This window comes from Sphaerodactylus townsendi, linkage group LG07, assembly GCF_021028975.2.
Source record: "Sphaerodactylus townsendi isolate TG3544 linkage group LG07, MPM_Stown_v2.3, whole genome shotgun sequence".
NCBI classification, from domain to species: domain Eukaryota; kingdom Metazoa; phylum Chordata; class Lepidosauria; order Squamata; family Sphaerodactylidae; genus Sphaerodactylus; species Sphaerodactylus townsendi.
In genome coordinates, this window is record NC_059431.1 from 61,924,221 (window position 1) to 61,947,071 (window position 22,851).

Consider the following 22,851-nt stretch of genomic DNA (forward strand, 5'->3'; position numbering starts at 1 on the left):
AAAATGGAAGGGCAATTTCACAGTGAAGAAACGAAAGTATGTCACTTGCACAGTCAGCCTCTTCAAGTTATAGTAGGGCTAGCATCATGTTTGAATATAGAGCTAAACATTGATCATACTGAACTTTTCCACAGTATATTATCATAAAGGCAACCTATTTATTATTAATGAAGTTAGTCACATTTAAACAATACATTCCTGAAAATGCATTATATATGTCAACAGAATAAGTAGACATTAGCATACTGCCATAAGAATCTTCATACTACATATTCTAAGTGACTAAAACCGTATCTTTAACAGCATTTCATCCACTTGAAAACAAGAAAATATTTCACAGACATTTGTCTCAGTGAGCCCCCAATATATCCACCTGAAAAATTCAAGTAAATCCCTGGGGGAAGGGGGAGGGAGGTGTTTCCCAAGCCTTCACAACTCCAGTAAGAAGTATTTGGTGCGATGGGGATAAAAAGCAGTAGATAATATTGTATTCTACACTCTTGTAAAGTGCTTTGAGGTTTTGACAACCAAAATATAGGATATAAATAAAATAAAGTGCTATTTCAACAATATAGCTTTGGAAAAGGCGGTTTAGTCCAGTCTCAGAAGACATTTCTGCTTCCTTTAAAACATCCCACCTCTGCCTCAAGGATCATTCTTTGTTCCTTCTGCATGCTAGGAACAATAAATTAAAGATTTATATTGCTTGCTAGCAGGACTACCTACCCAAGAGACACAGGAAGATTTACAATTTAATCCTTGTACTGTCTACCGCTCCAAGCCTCCAGAGTCACCACCTATTGTTCAGTCTACCAAACATAATCCTGACAAAGCCATCAACTGTTTATAGAATGGCCTGTTCAAACACAAATGCAGGTTTCATATTTGCACACTCTTTTAATGAATGTAAGAGGTTTTAATTACCAACCTGGAAGATAAGCCAGTCATGAACTATCTGCTTTTATAAAACCTAGTTGGCTCAATATTGCTGAAAATTCAATGCAACCTATAAATAAAATAAAATGTCTTTATTCCATTTGGGTTACGTAGAGGAGGTTTGTAATGTTGTGTGGTGATCTGACCATGGAGCATATGTGCAATATTGTCACTTTGCTCAAGTTAAATGAACTCTGAGATTAGAAAGAGAATATAGTCACCTTTCCACCAAAGACCACAGAGCCTCCTTGCTGCTTGGCCAACTCCACTGCATCCAGGAACATCTTCATTGCTTGCTTTGTATGAAGGGGACCAAACAGGGTGTTAGCTGCAAAAAACAGCAAATACTTGAGTAGGACTCACAAATATTTATGAGAATGGCCTACCTGCATCTTGTCTTCAGAACACTATTTTTATTACCATCTCAGTTTCACAAAAATCAGCTCTTAACAGTGCAATAGTTTGGCCATTTGGAGCTATTCAAATGAGTTTTGTCATAAGTAAATGTGGCAACTACTTCAACAGCAGCTGTGAAATGAGGCAACAATAACTGTTTTTCAATTAACAGGCAAAGGACTTTCAGACATCATGAAGCCTTATCAGTTCATGGTGAAACAGTCTTCAAGATGTGAAAGAGAGGGAGACAAAATTCTATCCTCTCACCACCAGAATGAAAAGATAAAGGGGCGTGCCTAATTCCAAGTGAAGTCAACGTATGACCGAACACTGTACTATCTACTTTAACTAAAATCAATACTCTAAGCTTGCAGACTAATATCTTTCATAGCCCTGCAATGTAACTGAAGAGGTCAGGAATTAGTCTTAGGCTTCTGAAGGCATATGCTATCACTGAGAGCCAGGGCAGTGTAGTGGTGAAGAGACTCTAATCTAGAGAACTGGGTTTGATTTTCCACTCTTCCACATGAGAAATGGACTTTTATCTGGTAAACTGATTTTGTTTCCCAGCTCCTACCCATGAAGCATGTGGACTAGACCTTGGACTAGACACAGTTCTTTAGAATTCTCACAGCCTCACCTACCTCACAAGGTGTCTGCTGTGGGGAGAGGAAGGGAAAGGAGTTTGTAAGCCTCTTTAAGTCTCCTTATGGTTGAGAAAAGCAGGGTATAAATCGAAATTCTTCTTCTGAGCAACGTTCCCCTCTACAATCAGCTGATCTACTGGGATCAACATCGTTACACATCTGTGTTAAAAACTTCCCTCTCACTGGCAGATGTAACAACTGCAGACAGTAGTTTGGATCTTAACAGTGCAATCCTAAAGAAAGTTACTCCAGTCTAAGCCCATTTGGTTCAGTGGGCTTAGACCAAGTAACTGTGCACTGGATTGCCTTCTGTTTGCACCCCTATTTATTTGATGCTCTGGTGGTCCTTTGCTGCACAGCATTTTTCAGCAACCTGAAAACTGCTGAAATTGCATGAACAAAAGTTCCCAGCACTTGGGGAACATGCTGTGTAGTAGAGGGCCACCTCTGCAATGGAGAAAGGTACAAATGCAAATGGCAGCAAAACTTCGGATCCAAGTCTATATTATTCTCTTTATGCAGTATAAATCCATATGCATGGTGGGGATTCCAGGTCCTTTTTAGGCATCACTGCTATTCCCATAATTAGGGAGCAGAGGTATAGCTAGGGGAAATGGAGCCAAGTGCAAATTGCCCCCCCCCCCCCCGTATGGGCAGCCCCCCCCCCCCCCCCAACACAACAAAAAAAGTAAGAACTGAGAGCCTCTGCTAACATTTAATACTAGCAACAATCCACTTTGGATGAGCTAAGAGAAAATGAAACTGTTTATTTTTCCACAGCAACAAAAAGCACATATGAAATTCAACACCCCACCCCCCAAATTGAAACTCCCAATCTTTCTTAGGAAAGAAATGTTTCCTTTTATTAGTCCTAATTCTTCCCCTCAGCATTTTCAATGGATGCCTCCTGGTTTTAGTATTTTGAGAATAATAATGGAGACTCTTCATAAACTCAGAAGCCTTCACTGAACTGGGTCAGGCATCATAAAAGCAAAAAGCAAGAACTGAGAGTCTCTGCTAACATTTAATACTAGCAACAATCCACAGTCCCCCTCTTCCCCCCCCCCCCCACTATTCAACCAGCATCTTCCAGAATTCCACAACAGACAACAGAAACGAGAAGGGGAATTCATTTTTTCTTAGCTCACGGCTATGGGTCACGTGGGGGACACAAAATCCCCCCTTGCCAATCTAAAGGAGAGGGGGGGAATTGTTCTAAAGAAGAGGGAGACTTTGGATGAGCTAAGGCCCTTTCTGCACAGCGGAAAGGGCGCCTCTCCACTGGCAGAAATTATGCCGGTGGAGGGGTGGGGGCCATTCGCATGGGAGCGTGCGAGTGGCCCCGCAGAAGCCAGCGCAGAAGGGGTGGCTTCGCACGGAGCCGCCTCTTCTGCGTCCCCCTCCACTCACCTCGTCCTCCAGCATCGCTCTGGAGGCTGTCAGGGACCCGCCCACGCTGCCCTCCGACCCCATGTGACCCATAGCCGTGCGCCCGATGCGTCACGCACCCCCCGCACTGTCCCCTGGTTGCTTTGCCACTGTTGGGGAGTATGACAATTAGATGGTTGGATCTTTTCTAATTCTGTGCAAGAAGTGTGACATTGCCCCATCTGCCCTTCTGAAACAGTCCAACCATGAAATGTTGTTCCTGGAGGACCTGGAATGCCCAGAAACAGTCTGAGGGGGTAACTGCCCCCTCTCTTGTGCAAGTGGATGTTTACAATGAGATCCAATCCAAGCAGAGGAGGTCCTCTCTCAGTGATCACTTGAAAGTGACTGAGCTCTAAGCTCTTAGATTCTGCCACATGTCCAGCAGCTACTCTTGATTGTGAAAGGATAGCATAATGGTCTTTGAACAAACAGATGAATTCTTACCATCCCAAGGATCTCCAATGCGGACTTGTGCATATGCCTTAGTAAGTTTTTCCACTACTTCATCATGGATACTTTCATGCAAAATCTAGGGGGAAAGTTGGAGTGTAAGATTGTTTCTATTAATGGACATCAGAAACTCAAACATTGGCATGTTCTGAATTTCCAGCTAACCATAAAGATTTAGAAAAAGGGTACTTCCACCTCTTCTCAGCCCCTTTGGATCTTTAAGCAAGAAGGACAGTGATTGTGTAATGGTGTGTTGGCTTTTTTCATGCACTTACTGAAATCACATATTTATTCCCAGTCATAGCGAAGCTGATATTCCAAGTGTCCGTAACCCATTCTATCTCTGGCAAGATTTATAAAATGAAGAAGGGAAACTCTAACAGATGCCAAAGTGTTACAACAAAAGCAAAGTCCTAAAATGTTGCCATGGCAGCCATAAAAGCCTCCTGAATCTGGTCATCTTGCTGTAAAAGTGCCTTCCTTCTTACCACAACTACTTTATTGACTGAGTTGATAATCCATGTTGCATGGACTGGAATCAGGATCAATATCAGGCTTCTGATGTCCACCCAGATTTTGAAGCAGAGAAAGATAGGCATAGCAAGATTTAAACATCAAAACAAGCAGCACAGCAGCTACCGGCTCTACAACACCAGGTACAAGAGAGAGAATTAAGTTTGCCTAAAGCCCTCCAAAACCTATGTGGATTAAAAATCTTATGTACCATTATCATCAATTTAAGTATACAACTGTTTGATTTTATTGATTTGCAGAATTCAGTCTCTCATGATGCTGTCATCCAGTTTGTTTATTTATGCATTAAAACATTAAATAACTTGACTTTCAGCTTGTCTCATGGCAGCTTACAACAAAAGTTAAAACATCCCCAGTTAATACCAAAGATAAAATAACAAGCCCCAAATCCTCCCCCCCGCAAATGATGTTTGCTATTCAAACACAGTCAAAAGCCTAGGCCAACAGGTGGGCCCTGCAGCCCCTCCTGAAGATCTCCAAGGAGGAGCCCCCCCCCCACCTCTTCAGGGAGCCCATTCCATAGAGTCAGAGCCACTATGGAAACAGCTCCAGTTTTGGTTGATGCCAGACAGGCACCTCAAGGGGTGGGATAGCCAACAGATGGCCTGCTTGATTAACACAAGAACAGAGACATATGAAAGGAGATGGTCTTTCAATATGTGGGTCCTAAGTTGTAAAGGATTCTAAAAATCATAACTAACACTTGAATTGAATTTGGACACAGAATGGCAGCCAATTAAGCGGTTTCAAAATGGGCAACATATGTTTCCAAAGGTTAGCCTCTGACAGCAGTTGGGCTGTAGCATTCTGGATCAGCTGTAGCTTCCAGATTGCTATTGAGGGCAGCCCCATGTACATTGCAGTAATCCAACCATGAGTATACAGAATCATAGATCAGCAGGTGAGATCAGCTGAGTCTAGGTAATGAGAAAAGGACAAGCAGGAGATTCTGACACATCAGGTACTAGATCTGCCCTCAACTTAGCTTCTAAGTTAAATTGGATGAGAAAGATTTTATCAGCAAAGAACCTTGAAAAACATCATAACTGGGGGCCAAATTTTCAACCCTCACAGGGCCAGACTCAAGTGTTATCAAGTCATGATCCACTGTGAACGATTGAGCAGGACAAGATTTTACTAACGCAATGATGGCAGAGAACCAAGTCTTATTCACTGTTATCACTGCCACCACGTAGGCCAGCAAATGGGTTCTATAGCATGTTCTCCCTGATTCATGCCAAGTTTTCTTCTCTAAGCTTCCAGTCAACTTCATGCCACCCAGCAAGGAGCTCGGGGTCTCAAAAAGCACAAAAGAGGACACCAAGGAGTAAGTCTGTTTATAACCTCAGTCAGACTACTATTCCATGCAACTACAAGGATCTCCACAGAGACACAGGGATAGCTCTCAAAATCCCAAAAAGCCACCTCGAAACCAACAGGATCCATGTGTATGAGGCAAGCCCTCCACATTTGTGCAACACCCCTGCAGCATTCCACAGATCTGAAAATAACCTGACTTTAAAAGCTAGCAATAGTTATGAGTTTAGAAATTAATGATATATAGTTTACTTTATTTTAAATGGCCATTTCTTTAAGAGGAAGGGCAAACTGAAAAATCAAAGGGTGTCAAGATCTAAAACATCTCTTCAACACTGTTAAAACGATTTGGATTTTTCAGAAATATTTCTTATAAATTCCATGAATAATAAATTCCTTGCACAATCTGTTAAATCTTCTTGGATGTTATTCTCTTACTCCTTCTAGTAAAGGATTCAAATACATTTGTATAATAGAACCAAACTGCTTTCACATGCACATGCATGCACACAGCCAGTCAGCTACATGAAACATTAAAGCTCCCAAATGAATTAGTTCTATTGCTGAATGGGGTAGACAAATGAAATGTAAAGAGAGATTATTTTATGACAAAATACTTTTCAGCAATACATGTTGCTGAATCCATTACCCAATAACACATAATATTCCTCCCTCAACAACCGATTGATACAGTTGGAGCAGAGCAGGTTTTAAGCGCATCCATACCTTCTCTCATCCCCTCCAACATACTTATCATTACACTCTGAGCACTGGGAAACCAAGAAATAACACATTGGATAAGTTATGGTATGTGGAGGAGAGCTGGAGAAATGCATAACCCCAAGATCCAGTTTCTATTATCACTACAGTACAGAAAAGGAGGACTACCTGAACAGGCATTAGGCTATATGAACATTTTAATACATTTACTTACCAACCTCCTGGCTGTTGTGCACCTCTGACCTGCTGTCCCCACAGCCGCAAAGAGAGCTGATGGAATGAGTAGGTTAAGGTCTGCATCTTCAAATGCTGCAAGGTATTGAGCAAAAGCAGACAGGTAACAGATCAGATGCAATTGGAAAGGAAAAACCAACACTAACTGGGGGTTAAAAAGGTCCATCAAGAAGAGAGGAAGAAGGGAAGAGAGGAAGCAAAAGCAATTTTGAGTCACAGTACATCCAATGGCAATTGGAGCCAAGAGCTAGATATCAGCCAAGGCCAATGGACACAGAGCTTGCCAAGCAACATAATTATAAATAAAAAAAGCTTCCTGGTCAGCGCAAGGCAGATGAGATATGATGCATAACTCAACGCAGCCATGCACAGAAAAAGAAATCCTGCAAATGTTTACAATGCAGAAACAGCATCTGTAATGTTAAAAACATAAGAAAGAGCCTGCTGGAACAGACCAGAGTCCATCTAGTCCAGCACTCTGCTACTCGCAGTGGCTCACCAGGTGCCTTTGGGAGCTCACATGCAGGATGTGAAAGCAATGGCCTTCTGCTGCTGCTGCTTCCAAGCACCTGGTCTGCTAAGGCATTTGCAATGTTAAGTTAGCTTCAAATTACACTACTGGTTTTCTGGGATATCAAGAGAGAAACTAGCAAAGCATTAAGCTGCTCATGGTGTTGTTTATCCCTACCATATTCTACGGGATCAACACCTGCCCATCATCTATTGGGAAGAGTCATAAATCCCATTGAGAAGTTTGTCATGGCCAACCACACTTAGCTGAGTCCAGGGATATAGGGGACGCTTCGGATGAGTCAGATGATGAGCCAGGACTCTACCCTCAACTGGAAACAGTGAAGCCACAGGAGGAGGTGGCACCCATGGGGTCAGGTCAAGGGCCACAACTGGAAATCAGCACAGAGGCTGTGGCCTTGGATCTTCAGCCACAACCAGGGACCAGTTCAGAGGTTCCTCAGCCTCCTTGTGTCAGGATAGCCTCAGAGAGCCTGGCTTGCTCTCCCCCTGCATCCCTTGAGCCCCATAAGCAGTGCAGAAGAATGTTGCATAGTGACCTGCAGAGCAGAAGATGTAACATGCTCTTGGAAGCCCTGCACTGCCCCAGCCTCAACAACAAAGAGGCTGTTTGCAGGAGCAGGACTGACACAACAGCCACATGCTGGCTATCTCCAGCTGCTTGGGCAGTATCCTGTAAAAAGAGGCTGGGAAACAGGAAGCTGCATGGAAGCAACGAGTCTGCTTGTCTCTGCCCTAGACGCACATTTACTAAATTATGTAGGGTGGTGAGAACCACAAGGAATTGCAAAGAGCTCCAAACGGACCTTTATAAATTAGGTGAGTGGGCTAAGAAATGGCAAATGCAGTTCAATGTAGCAAAATGTAAAGTGATGCACATAGAGGCAAAGAATCCAAACTTCACATACACTCTACAGGGGTCATTGCTATCAGTCACAGAACAGGAAAGGGATTTGGGTGTCTTAGTTGATAGTTCCATGGGAATGTCAACTCAATGCATGGCAACTGTGAAAAAGGCAAACTGTATACTGGGGATAATTAGTAAAGGAATTGATAATAAATGCTTTATATAAAGCAGTGGTGCAGCCGCACTTGGAGTACTGTCTTCAGTTCTGGTCGCCACATCTCAAAAAGGATATGAAAGGATATCGATTGAGGGATTGGAGCACCTTCCTTATGAGGAGAGGCTGCAGCGTTTGGGACTCTTTTGTTTGGAGAGGAGACGTCTGAAGGGAGATATGATTGAAGTCTATAAAATTATGCATGCCAACAGAAAATGTCAACAGAGAGAATTTTTCTCTCTTTCTCACAATACTAGAACCAGGGGGCATACATTGAAAATGCTGGGGGGAAGAATTAGGACTAATAAAAGGAAACATTTCTTCACGCAACATGTGATTGGTATTTGGAATATGCTGCCACAGGAGGGGGTGATGGCCACTAACTCGGATAGCTTTAAAAGGGGCTTGGGCAGATTTATGGAGGAGAAGTCGATCTATGGCTATCAATCTTGATCCTCCTTGATCTCAGATTGCAAATGCCTTAGCAGACCAGGTGCTCGGGAGCAGCAGCAGCAGAAGGCCATTGCTTTCACATCCTGCATGTGAGCTCCCAAAGGCATCTGGTGGGCCACTATGAGTAGCAGAGTGCTGGACTAGATGGACTCTGATGTGATCCAGCAGGCTCTTTCTTCTGTTTTTATGTGTGTGTTTGTGTGTGTATTCATTTTCTCCTTCATTCTGATCTTGGCCTGGACTCCTGGATTCATGTCGTGCTATCCCTGTTTGGATTTGACACTCATGAATGAGGACTATCTGTGCTGACCTTGGACTGAACTTTGACTACTGATTACCATCTTTGTGTCTAACTGACAGAGTTGAGCCTTCTGTTTTTTCAAAGTAATGTGAAGGTGACAACATATAGCAGAAAGAAGGCAGCTGGTGAGTTTTTTTGAGAACTGGGAAAGAAGGGGAGTATGTCCCATATTTCTCAGGATTCCATGGATTAAAAAAAATAGCAGGAAAACAGAAAGTAATAGATAATGCAAAGAAGAGCATAGACTTCAAGAATATTTAATATTTGGCTTAAAAAGGAATGTAAACAATTCACAAATACAGAGGCTAGTAAACAAAATGGAAAGTTAACAATCTTTACCATTCTAGATAAAAGAGTATGTACATAACATGTAAGACCTTGCATAGCCTTCACACACAAGGTGAAAGTTACTGGAATATCAACAATAAATCTAATTTAGAAAACAGAAGTATTAATTACCAATAATGGCATTGTTTCCACCAAGCTCCAACAAAGTCCGTCCTATTAACACAAACCAATGGTAAGTCATATGTGTACATCTATCTGTTCACATTAATATTAAGCCCTTTTTCTTCTGACAATAGTCACACACACTTGAACTGCAACCTAACTTTGTGATAGTGGCTGACAAGGGAGGGAAATCCCTATCTACATGCACCTCTCTGCACATGATTATGTTTAGATTGATACAAAGGCTGGATTGGGCAACGTGGGAGTTCCAGTAAAATCACTCAATCTAACACTGACAGAAGAAGGCCAGAACTATTTGGAAGAAGTCCATTCTACAGCTCCTTCCTCATCTGCATTAACCCAGATTTTGATGGTTTTGACAGCATAGGTGAGAGCTGAATGTTGGGCTCCTCTCACTCAAACCAATTTCATGTTATCCAGGCCAGGAAGGAAGGAGCTTTTAGCTCTCTTAGTTATAAATACCTACAAATTTAGTGTGGTGTGGAGGTTAGAGGGTTAGACTGGGATCTGGAAGATCCAGATTCAAATCCCCACTCAGTCATGGAAGCTTGCTGAGTAACCTTGGGCCAGTCACACATATTCAGTCTAACCTATCTCACAGGGCAGAAGGATAAAAAGTAGAAGAGAACACTGTATGCTTTTTAGGATCCCCAAAATAAATAAACATTTCCTATTATATTTTAATGAGACTCAGTGTAGAACATGTTACATGAGATAGCATACAGACAGATATTTGTGCAAACTAAGTTTCACACATGAACTTCTCTCTATGTTTTTAACAATGGGGAGATCTGAATCACAGTTTACTTACCAAATCTCTCCTGTACCATCAGTGCTACCTGCTTGCCGACATTGGTACTACCAGTGAAGGAGAGCAGATCAACTCTTACATCTCTTGCCATTGCTTTGCTACACAAGAGAATACAGGAATGTTCTTATTAAATAGCAAAACATGCACATACAACAGAACAGCCTAGGCCTAGCTTTTCAATGAAGCATATACCATATAATCCATGCTATACTGTTCCTACATCAGTTAACCATTTGTGTCCAAATAAGTATCTGTTATAATGGTTATCAACCAAACATTGGCCGATTATGCACAAGGTGTCTGGTATACAATGGGGCAAATGTCCACTGCAGCGAGGTTTTTTTTAGATGTATTTCCTCAAGCCCCACTTTCACTTTCCATTCTCTCTGTGGCAAGCGAGACCACCTGTAGCACAATTTTAATTTGCTTTGTTGCTGGAGCAGGACAGATGTGCCAGTAAGCACAGCTTTGCCCCAAGCAGCTTCCCTCCACCCACAGCCAGCTTTCCCACTCCCTCACACTGCCATCCACACCTTCCTCCTTGCCCCCTTCCCTTCCATGTTGCCGGCTGCTTCAAGTAACAGAAAAGAAGCTCACTCACACAGGCTTAGCCAAAACATACCAACCTCTGCATTTTCATATTCTGAGATATCAATATAACAATAGAGAGTGCTTCTCTGTTTTCTGGTGGCAGCGTTAGGAAATGTGTGTGTGTGTGGAGGGAAGGGTGAGAGAATATCAGCTCTAGCACATGGTCACCTTCTTTAGCAGCCTGTGGTCAAGGAAATTGCTTTGCTTCTTTCCTTTGGGGGAAGATTATTTTTCAAACAGTAATATTGATATAAGTGCAGCTTAAAGGACTAAGCCAGCAATCTTGAGATCTGTAGTGACAGTTGGGCTTTTAAGGATAAGTTGATGGACAGAGTTAAGGGAACCAGCCCCAGGAGAGTTCTCTGCAGAAAGCTCCATGGCAGCATGTGAGGAGAGCCCACAACAAGCCAACTGTGCAGAGAAGAGCTCCAAGGAAAGCATTCCATGCATAATGGGCCATTAAGTTTACCTTACTCTACAAAACTCTAGTTTCAGTTGCATAGATTGTGTTCCAACTGGTGGCTTATGTGTGGCAACTGACTCCATCTATATGTCCACTGAGAAATAATGGATAAACCTGTAAGGATTTGAATGCTACTGGACTCACAATACCAAATTCTACATAAAGAGGTTGTGCCTACCCAATATCTGTTCCACCACACGTAAGAGAACAAATTGCACCAGGAAGTTTGTTGGCCTCCAAAACCTGGGCAATTATTCTAGGAACCAAAAAGAAGAATTTATTAGAATCACTGATCTTCTCTCCCCATTTTTAGGCAAAGAATGACATACAATATCCTTGTTTGGTGTGTTTTTCTTCATCAAGGAAGATGTACATTTTTGTTTAATTTCCTCTAAAACAGGACTTAAGCCTACAGGGTTCCCAGAGTTTCATCTTGTCCCCCCTGCTTTTCAACATCTATGTAAAGCCACTGGGAGGGGTTATCTAGAGATCTGAACTGAGTTGCCACCAATATGCAGATGACTCATCTCTATCTCATGCTACCAGCTTGGTGTAATGGTTAAGAAGAGTAGACACTACTGGAGAATTGGGTTTGATTCTCCACTCCTCCACATGAGCAACGTACTCATATTTGGTGAATTGGATTTGTTTTCCTATTCCTACACATGAAGCCTGTTGGCTGACCAAGAGTTAGTCACAGTTCTTCAGAACTCTCGCAGTCCCACCTACCTCACAAGATATCTGTTGTGAGGAGAGGAAGGGAATGAGTTTGTAAACTGTTTTGAGACTCTTACAGGAGAGAAAGGTGGCCTATAAATCCAACCTCTTACTTGTCTTCTTCTACCAGAAGATCACAGGAAGGCTGTGGAAACCATGAACAGCAGGACGTTTTGGAGTGGATGAAAGCTAAAAGACTGAAGCTTAATCCCAACAAATGGTGGTGCTACTGGAGAGGAAGCAAATGGGCTATCTACTTTTCTGGGTAGGATTGCAGTCCCCTAAAGAAGGAGGTTCATAGCTTGAGGGTGTTCCTGGACTTAGGCCTCCTGTTGGATAAGCAGACAACAGCAGTGGCCAGGGTTGTCTTTTACCAGCTTCTGCTGCTGAGCTAGTTGCTGAGCAGAAAACATCTTGCCACTGTGGTGCATGCCCCGGTAAATTATGTAGATGATGGCAATGCATTCTACATAGGGCTGCTCTTGAATCTTGTTCATAAACTACAGTTGCTACAGAATATTGCAACGAGAATGCTGACTAGAGTGAGACATAGAAACTATAGCATTGGATTTGTTTTCTTGTTGTCTTGTTCAATCTACACGAAATTCTGATTTGTTCCTAGGCTCAATTCAAGGTGCTGGTATTTACCTTTAAAACTTTCTATTATTATTATTTTATTATTTATTCGATTTTGGTATACCGCCCCATCCCCAGAGGGTTCTGGGTGGTGTACAACATAGTCATTTTAAAATACAAATAACAAGAGGGGCAAGAAAAATCCCATAGACTTTAAAATACTAATTTAAAACAGCAGTTAACACATAAAAACAGCGTCCCACAAAAACCTGACTTAAAAATCCCCCTAACAAGGAGGAGGGGGCACGGGGGGTTCCAGACATGTGAAGGCAGTGAAGGAGAACAGAGGGGGCACCATTCAGCGACTGGTCTCACCAAAGGCCCGGTGGAACAACTCAGTCTTACAGGCCTTGCAGAATTCACCAAGATCCCGCAGGGCCCAGACAGCTGGAAGAAGAGTGTTCCACCAGGCTGGAGCCAGAGCTGTAAAGGCCGTGGCCCGAGTGGAGGCCAGTCGCATAATGGAGGGGCCAGGGATTGGGACCAACCTACCTTAAGGACTGCCCTTACCCTCTTTACTCTAGTCATCCTCTGAGGCTCTGCACTGGTTGCCCCTGGCATCTGATACTAGATGAGAAACAACCCAAGAAAGGGTTGTCTGTCACAGCACCAAAACTTTGAATTCTCTTCCCAAAAAGATGTGTACGTCTCCTGGTATCGGTATCTTTTGCTGGATCTTTTTTTCATCTGGCATACCCTCAATAATGGTATTGGCCCTCTTTTAAGTGTTGTGTGTTATATGTTTAAGTATTTTATAATTTTAGTACATTTTAAATTCTTTAAATGTTGTGGACCCTGATCAGGTGGAAAAGTAGCATGGAAATGTTTTAAATATATAAATATACAGTTCTTTTCAAAAGTGATTGGATAATACCTCGTTCTATAACTGAATGCTAGGTCGCAAGGTTGGAAGCAACACATATATAGAACTTTACATATATATGTGGCACTTAATGAACTTTTTCTATGCAAGAAGATGAATAGTTACACAATACCAGTATTATCATAGCACAACTCACATGCCACTCAATCAAAACAAATGCCACTTTGCTGTGTCTGCATAAGTTTCTAGTTCAGTAACATGTGAAATAAGGAAACAAATGGAAAGGACTCATCAGAGCCCTTCGGGGATGGGGCGGTATAGAAGTTTAAAAAATAAATAAATAAAAATAAATAAATGACCTAGTTCCAAATGTGGCTCCAAATGTGGTAGGGGTATTAATTTGGGCACTGCCTACATGGTCCACTTATTTTGTACATTTTCCTTGTTCTGCACATTACCAGAGCAACTTAGAATGCAGTTGCTGGGAAGTAATTCTTGTACCATTTGGATAGCATGATATTAACCCCCTGGAAGCAAGATAAAGGGGAAACAGTTATAACCGCAACTTCACTTTTCTTAAAAATAATGTGAACAAACAAACAGGAAGATAGGTGAACTCACTTTGTAACAGCTACACTCACAAGGGATGTTGTAGGAGCACCTTTCCTGCAAAGAAGGAAAGGTTATCAGTATCCCTGCTTTAAGCATACATTGCATAGTATAGTAAGGGAGCAATCATAAGCAGGGCTATTCAGAAGTACGATTTCTTGAGTCGGCTTACTCCAAAGGAAGCATTCTTACAACTGCAACCTAAGACATGTTCTAGATTTATTATAGTGGAATCCTAGACAAAGTTGCTCCAGCCTAAATCCTTTATTTGCAGCAGACTTAAACTGAGATAATTCTGCATAATGGCTTTCAGCAGACAAAAGATAATGGCAAGCTATTCCTACTGTAAAACCAAAACTGTTCAGTTATATTTACCCATCATAGGTGCTGAAAAGTGATTTAAGAAAAAGACACAGTCACTGTTTCGTGAAAAAATACAAAGACCTAATGAATGCGAAGGACATTGTATGCTGATGCCCACTTCAAAGTGTCCACATGGTACAAATGTACAGGATTAGATTCATATACCTAATAGTTAAGCAGAAGCAATCGTTTCTTGCTCCTCATGAAACAAGTGGGTGCACTTGCAGTTTCCACAGCAGCAGGTTTCTAAAGCACTCCTGGTTAGTATAGTAACAAGAAACAAAGACTAAACTAATTAAAAACAAAATGAGTGATGCTAGTACATACATTCCCTTGTTATTTTGTTCCTCACTGCCATTACTGGATAACTTCTCAAATTATCTGCCACTCAATTGCTTTTTTCATATGTTTGCCTTGTCTAGGTTTTTGTAACTTGAATAACAGTAATGTTGCTAACAACCCTTATCCAGCTGTCCTCAAGCAGGCCAGGGCTTTTTCAACATTGGCCTCAGCCTGGTGGAACTCTGTCAAAAGAGATTAGGGCTCCACAGGAGCTAGCATAACTCTGCTGGGCTTGCAAGATGGAAATGTTCTGCCAGGCTTATGACTGAAGACAGCAACAGTTCTATCAGCTGGACTTCCCTTCCCCCCCTTTTCCATCTTTCCCTCCCCCTTTCTCCCCCTTCCCTTCTTCCCCTAATTGTTTTTCCCCAACCCTATCTTATGACTATTTTTTAACATCTTGTGGCTCCCCATGCTGGGTCTGTATGGTTCTCCAAACCTGGAAATAACACCATCATTTGTGAGCCATGATCAGGGAATCATTATTGTTTATTGGGAATCTAATGGGTTAACTACTTATATTTATGATTTTAATTGTAATTCTATGTTGTCAGCTCCCCTAAGCCAAAAATCAAAGGATTGAGAAAAGCTGAGGGAACATGAAAACATTAAGTATCAAAAATATTTTAATTACATCTTACCAGAGACAGACATTGCCACAGACCATTGCAACTGCACTGTTCCAGCCATAAACTGCTACAGGAAAGTTAAAGGCAGTGATGATTCCTACCAATCCTACAGGATTCCATTGCTCTATTAAGGCATGCCCGGGTCCTGAAAACAAAAGGTCAAGAAGAAGACAGTTTTTGTTTACCAAACACAAAATTTCATTTCGTTTCTTTTATTTATCTTTCTCATGCTCCAAGGAACTAAGGCAACCTATCCCATTTTATGCTCCCAGCTGCCTTGTTTGGTAGGTTAGGCTAGGCTAGGCTATTCGGGACCAGTGAGCTTAATTTTGTCAATAGTGAAAAGAGGATAGACCCTGGTATCATACACAGTACAAGAGCTTAATGGTCTTTCACCAATCAATTTTTGTTAAAGATCACAAGTGTTCCAATGTTTAGTTTTGTTTCTGAAGGAGAAAACAACTGGGAGATATTACAGAACCTAAAAATAAGGATTTTAACATTTCCCAGACTAATCTTATGTGAACTTGAACAAGGCGAGCCTTAATTTCCAGGTAAGCATGCACAGGACCTAGCTGTATACCATTCATTTTAATAACATTGAGGGTTTCAGGTTACATAAGGTAACAGGCAACACTGATGCCGTTTCCTGCTCCAGTTATTGACAGTACAGCTCAGTCTCCTCCTGAAATCAGGAGCTCCTGAAAACTTGCTTGATCTTTGTTGTATACCTCAAGTTATAGAAAATGCCTATAAATGTAGAGCCCACTCTTCTGACATACTCAACATACAGTATTTTAATAGTGACCAATACATCCTTATAGGAACACTAATCAGAAGCCTTACGTTCTGAAGGTAAGATTGGTCCTCCAATCATTCGGGATAAGCCAACAGCATAATCACAGATATCCACATACTCCTGGACTTCACCAACACCTTCAACAAGGATTTTCCCCATCTCTAAAGAAACCTGAAGATTTTCAATACAGGTATTGGTAATAGATCAGAATCATGTTTCTCTATAACTTACAATTGCACTAAATATTGTATAAAGAAAATATCCTTGCCGGAATGCCTTTGAATCCAAAAGAGAGCACACAGGAAAGAAAGAAGGGCACGATAATTATTTTTGCATTAAACAAGTAGAATATTATACAGTACATAAGTTGAATGTTGCAGCCCAGTCCACAGTATAAGCATATGATGTGAAAGAAAAGCAGATCTCAGCAGTCCATTATGAACCCCTAGAAGATTTAGGATGGAAAATAGATCTTCATATGGGGTTATCAGGTTGCAGTGGTGGAGAACCTCCACTGTGCTCAGCACCCTTTCTGCAAGGCCAGCTTCTGTGATAAGTCAGTCTCTTCTATGGTAGCAGTAGCTACCTGAAAAAGACATACCCTACAGGGGAGGAAGAATGAGTCCCAGGACAAGTTTAGGCACAGGATATATTGGCTACAATAATGCACTGGTGGGCTATCTTGTGTGCTATTACTCAATTGTGTGCAAGTATATGTAGGATAGATAATGCAGGAGACACTGAGGATGAGGGGTCCTCTTGTGTTTCCATCTCACCATCCATCTGCCTCTGTGTACCACACAAGTGATGTATGCATTGAGCCCAAATAATTTGCATGGAACACCAAATACACGCCAGACAGGAATATGGAAATGCGAACAAACTCCTCACTTTGTCCCCTCACATTGCCTATACTAGAACTTTTATGGTTATATTCACGAGGACAGTGGGGGAGATCAGGAGAACAGGAATACATTCAATAACTTGGTACAGGGACACAAATGTTACTTTACAAATAACTTTATTGCCAAGGAGACACATTTGCACATGTTCTATGCCATTTTCATATATCTCAAAAACCAGTCTACATGTATTTCTCATTCCCATGTTGTCTAAAAGCATCATTATTAGACTTCTAGAAAAACAATACTATGGCCAGAACTAGTCCCCACAATTAAGGCAGCCTAATCTAGCTATTCAAGCCACACAAAAAGTAAACTCTAAAGACAAAATGCTGAGAAGGCGAAAGTGACTGTTCTATAATTTGAGGTAAGGTCAATTTGGGCAGCAACATGCGCTGGTCTCTCACCAATGTACAGCTTCAAAGTTCTAGGATACAACTCCTTTCATCAGATATATAGATACAAAGAATTTGGGCTTTTTTCCCTTTAAAGGTATATTCCACTGAGTTTCAGAGGTAGCCACAAGAGGCCTATCTCAGCCACTGGCAGATCACACAAGCCACCAGCTGATCTGCTATGACTGCACACAACCCACAAAATATTTAAATTTCACACATGACCAGTGCTCCCTTAGATACATTTACATCTTTCAATCAGTAAGGGAAACGATTATCTGAGCATATGGACATATATACACATGCATCTCTGAGTTAATGGGATATGGAGATTTAAGGATGGCCACATTCAAAATAAACCCCCCATAATTTTTGTGGTCTTCCACTACTGCTGACAGCCTGCAGTCTTTTATTAAGGTTCCATAGTCTCAGCATATTCATATTTTAACACATTGCTCCCATGTTATAAATGCTACTTTTGGAGAGACCCTTAGTAAATCAGAGTGTTAACACACAACACCAAAAAATGCCTTGTATCACCAGGGTGGATTTCATGCAACGAAGAAAATATGAATACAACAGAAATTGTGCCATTTCTTATTATCACATTCTATGAAGTCTTTGGAAAACAATGCACATGAGCACAAACCATGGTTTCTGCAGCAAAACTTACCAAATTTCCCAGGACTTTGATTTTTTGTCGTAAGGCATCACCAATCTGTCTCACAATTTCTCCTCGTTTAGGTGCAGGAACCTATATAATAAACAACAAAAACTTCTCTAAACACAGCTTTATGAACCTCAAAACACTTTACTCACAGAAAAGCTATTTGATATTTTTTATCAATTTGAACACTCCACAGACAGACTTACATCTGAATTCTATTCCAACATCACTCAGCAAGTGTATGAAGACAGAGCTAAAATTATGGTTATCTGAACATCAGAAACAGAAATTGTAAATTACAAGAGCAACAGGTAGAATGCAGTTCAACTGGGACATTTCAAGTGGCAATATCACATGTACGCCCTTCAAAGGAGGGCACATGCAAAAAAGGAAAAGAGGTCAGAAATGCATGCAGTCCTCTGAGGAAAAAACCCATTCAATGGATCCACGGCTCATTCAAGGGTGTGCCTACCTAGAAAAGATAGATTTCAGAAAAACACAAATTGATTTCACTGACCTCTGCCCATACTTTCCAAGCCTCTTTAGCTTTCTTTACTGTTTCTTCATAGTCTTCCAAGCTGGCCTAAAAGGCAGACAGGTTTTTTTAAGCATCCACTTTCCTTATAATTGATATAATAGACTATTATAGAAAACAGCAAAGGGAACACTGGATGAACAAGTTCTAAATCATGGAACACACAGAATACTCTTGTTCAGGCCTGTAGATGAAAGGTTTTCCAGAAAGGAAAAAGCAACAAGGTTATTTATAGTTTTAAATTATGTATATCAGTCTAGCCAAGATTTTAACGTTTAAAAAGAAAGGGCTTCAGAAAACACTGGATTTATAGTTTTATAAACCACCAATTCAAAATCCCACCAAGTTGAAAAATATTTACAAGATCATATTTACAAGTACTGGGAATGACATTACAAAACTGGATGATTTTATATTGTATAGCTCCTTTATGCTGGTATGCAAGATGTTACACTAGAAAGACCTCATTTGTGTTCTGAGCAAGAGCCTGATCCCACTAGAGAAATGACTAAAACTGCTGTTGACATAGCAACAACTGAACCCTGCACAGTTCAGGTATAACAGGCAAAAGATCTCATTCAAAGTGGTCTGTGCAGAGAGAAAGAGGCTTCATCATCTTTGAAAGTGGTGCGTAGAGAACCCCCTCAGGGCAGAAAAAAGTTCCTCCAGTAAAACGTAGTTTGAGACTAGCAGCCAAATCCTATGTACAGTTATGTCTTTAGAGAGTAAGTTCCAGCAGAATTGGCTCCCAGTTATTTAGTAAAAGGTCATCACTATCGCAGAGCACTTCATTTTTGCAAGAGTAGACAAAGAGCTGTGTTAACTGATGTAGAACTCAAGTTTTAAAATTAAAATAAGATACACCATTTCTGAGGCTATGGCATATTTCCTCTCTGTCAACAGGAATACTCTAAGAAGGCAATTTACATCAACAGAAAAAAGAGGTGCATGCTGTAACATCTTTCCCCGGCTTCTAAAGTAATATCCCCAGAAAGCATTATTTTAACATGCCTGAACTAGGACTTCTGCCCTCCGCATCACTCAGCCCGGGTTTTTTTAAATGGATAATTCTATCAGACTAAATTCGTTGATTTTGATTGACTTTGACTGGAATAACTCTATTTAGGATTGTACCATTAATATTCCTGACTTAACTGGTGACAGTTTAAAGACATAAGTTTTTACAGTATGGCACTGAAGATACAAGAAAATCTTACCTGACAAACTCTGGCTATTGGCTCATTATTAGCTGGGCAATACGTTGTCACAACCTAAAGAGGAGATATTTTCTGTTACACTAATAAATTAGGAACATTGTTTAAAGTCATTATTGAAAAAGATTTTTGAAACACTGCAGTCAAGCTCAGCCTGACCTATAGGTCAGTTCAGCAGTTTGCATGCACAAACAAATCCTGGCCATAATATGTACATAATGGGAAGTAATTCTATGGATAAAGGTCCACATGCAATGAGGGGCTGTATGGACTGTCCAGTAGCATATCAATGCTCTCAAACCTATACTCACAGCCTTCCAGTTTACAAAAGGTGGGGAAGAATAATATCCATCAATCTCCATAGGACACCAAGAAAGCTTACCAAACCATCACATAAATCACAAGATAAATACTAGGTCTCAACATTTTAGGATGAAATACATTTTAACGTACACAGTTTTAACGTACACAAAAAATAAAAGTGAAGGAGTAGCACTTAGTCAAGCAGAAGGCATGAATCTAAATGAAAAGTCAGGAAACATATGTACCAAATTTAAATGTAGAAATCGATGCTTGTCAGTTCACTAGCAGTGTGTGTCAAGTGCCACAAACTCACAGCTGGTGGTTCGCCACTGGGTGATTCCGCGCAGGCCAAATAGAATGGGTGCAGGATGCTACATAACCCATATTGGGAGGGGGGAGAGACTTTGCACAGGTCCTGCCCCCCAAATGAGTCTGCCCCATGTTATTTGCCCCAACCCTGGTTTTTTGAAAAGTGCTAAACCAGCAATCCTTTTGAAAAATCCCAGGTTGGAGCTACTGCAGTGCCAACAGCCAGGCAGGAGGTACTTCATGTCCCTTCTTTCCACTACACCATCCAGGTCAGGGAGAATCCGCCTGCCATTGCAGGGAGGCCCCTTTTTCTTCTCTTTTTATTTTGCGAGTTGCATCTGTGTAGCTACACAGGTGCAGCCAGTCGCATCATAGGACGATCAGAATGGCTGTGGGGGGGTTCATTTCTGCATGCCTGTGTAGCCACGCATGTGCTGAAGGAATTTTTTTAAAAAAGAGAAGCATTTCTGTGCAAAGGTGCAACTGCAACCCAGATGATTTCTGTGGGCTCCAACTGCTGGCTGACAGCAACAGGTCCCTTTATCTTGACTGCAACCCGCCATACATTTGCTGTGCGGAATCGATCATTGCCTCCTTCTGCATAGCAACTTTGGTATTCCCTGGAGGTCTTCCATCTAAAAGTAGGGTGGGCTAATCCTGTTTAGCTTCTGAGATCTGATAAGGTCAGGCTAGACTGGGCTTTCACCAGCTAGTGGCAAGCTATCAGTCTCAGTTCTGTGAACATAACAGCCTTAGGGACAACACTGTGGTGAACAGACTACAGGTTATGATAGAACCAGTGGCGTATTTGCCCGGGGACATGGGGTAAACGAGGTAATCTCATGCCCTGGCTGCTCGGCAGGGAATAGGGGCTGCCCTTGGCTCTTCTTAACTGCTGGGCAGCTGGGAAGCGAGGTAAACTCACGCCTCAGCTGCTAAGCAGGGAAGAGGGGCTGCCCTTGGCCCCTATTCCCAGCTATGGAGCCAGAAAGCGAAGTACACTCCCACACCCCGGCTGCTGGGCAGGGAAGGGGGGCTGCCCTAGGTTTCTCTTCCCGGCTGCTGGGCAGGGAAGAGGGGCTGCCCTAAGTTTCTCTTTCTGGCTGCTGGGCAGGGAAGAGGGGCTGCCCTCGGCTCCTCTTCCCATCCTCTTCCCATCCGTGCAGCCAGGAATCGAGGTAAACTGACCTCCCAGCTGCTGGGCAGGGAAGAGGGGCTGCTCTCGACTAGTCTTCCTGGCTGCGCCCCAGCTGTTGGACAGGGAGGAGGGACTGCCCATAGCTCCTCTTCCTGGCCGCGCAGCTGGGACACGAGGAACTTGCGCCCAAGCTGCTGGGCAGGGAGGAACGGCTGGAGCTCAACTCGCGAGTAAGCGAGCGGGTCTTACTCACAAGTAAGCCTGCCCGCCCGCCCGCCCACCCACCCCCGCGCAGGTGGCGTCCAGAGGGGTTTTTTGCCATTTTGCCCCCATACGCCTCTGGTTAGAACAATAAATTCTAAACATAAACTGCAGGTTCTTGACTGAACGGAGCAATTAATTTTTGAAGTAGTATCACAGTAAAAAAAACAAACTTAAAACAAAATTAGGCAGCGATCTTCCCCATCCTGTCAGTTCTAATATGCAGACAGGACAGACTGTGCCAATTGGTAGTAAGACCAAAATTGAAAGTGTTTTAAAAGCCACAGAACTGGAGCAAAGACGAGGCTGTAGATTGGAAGACTACACGCGACTTCAGGATCTGGCTTCAGTTCAAACATTTGAGAAGTTAGCGGGCCCGTCCCTGGCAATCCTACCTCTCCTCTTCCTCCCCAGGTGCCATTGTAAACACCCGCGTTGTCTTCTTTCAGGCCCAGCTCTTTGAGCCACGAGTATTGAGGCTGACTGATCAGCAGAGTCGACATGGGGGCAGCGGGTTTGCAGGAAAAGCTGAGGATTCCCTTCCTTAGGAAAGCACGGCGAGAGCGCTCGGCGACCTGCCGCAACATCATGCACGAGAGCCGTAAAACTCTCAAAGGCCAGAGAGGGCTGTGAGAGATCGTCCCGCCCCCAAACTGGCACAGCCGATTGGTGAATGCGCAGCTCTACCCACAAGCGGTTCAGCCAATCACCTCCACTATGGAAGAGATGCGCAATTGTCCTCATTACTGAGTAAAAGGGACGGGGTAGAGCAGGGGTGTCAAATTCAATTGCACAGGGGGCCAAAACTCAAAGCACACTTTAGGTTGGGGGCCCGAACAGGATAACCATTTATTGCCAGGCA

At 42.3% G+C, this 22,851-nt stretch overlaps 1 protein-coding gene across 1 annotated transcript in view; it reads right to left on the minus strand.

Annotated features, from left to right (window-relative positions):
- Positions 1-22,615, minus strand: part of ALDH7A1 (aldehyde dehydrogenase 7 family member A1) — a 34,405-nt gene extending 11,790 nt beyond the window's left edge. Inside the window, exons 1-13 of the mRNA XM_048503729.1 lie at positions 22,385-22,615; positions 19,982-20,035; positions 18,747-18,812; positions 18,236-18,316; positions 16,313-16,436; positions 15,479-15,611; positions 14,145-14,189; positions 11,526-11,603; positions 10,294-10,391; positions 9,471-9,512; positions 6,646-6,740; positions 3,855-3,939; positions 1,158-1,264 (exon numbers count right to left, since the gene is read on the minus strand). Coding sequence (XP_048359686.1) covers positions 1,158-1,264; positions 3,855-3,939; positions 6,646-6,740; positions 9,471-9,512; positions 10,294-10,391; positions 11,526-11,603; positions 14,145-14,189; positions 15,479-15,611; positions 16,313-16,436; positions 18,236-18,316; positions 18,747-18,812; positions 19,982-20,035; positions 22,385-22,579 — 1,203 coding nt within the window. The 5' untranslated portion in view covers positions 22,580-22,615. The remainder of the gene's footprint in view (positions 1-1,157; positions 1,265-3,854; positions 3,940-6,645; positions 6,741-9,470; positions 9,513-10,293; positions 10,392-11,525; positions 11,604-14,144; positions 14,190-15,478; positions 15,612-16,312; positions 16,437-18,235; positions 18,317-18,746; positions 18,813-19,981; positions 20,036-22,384) is intronic.
- Positions 22,616-22,851: the final 236 nt, after the last annotated feature.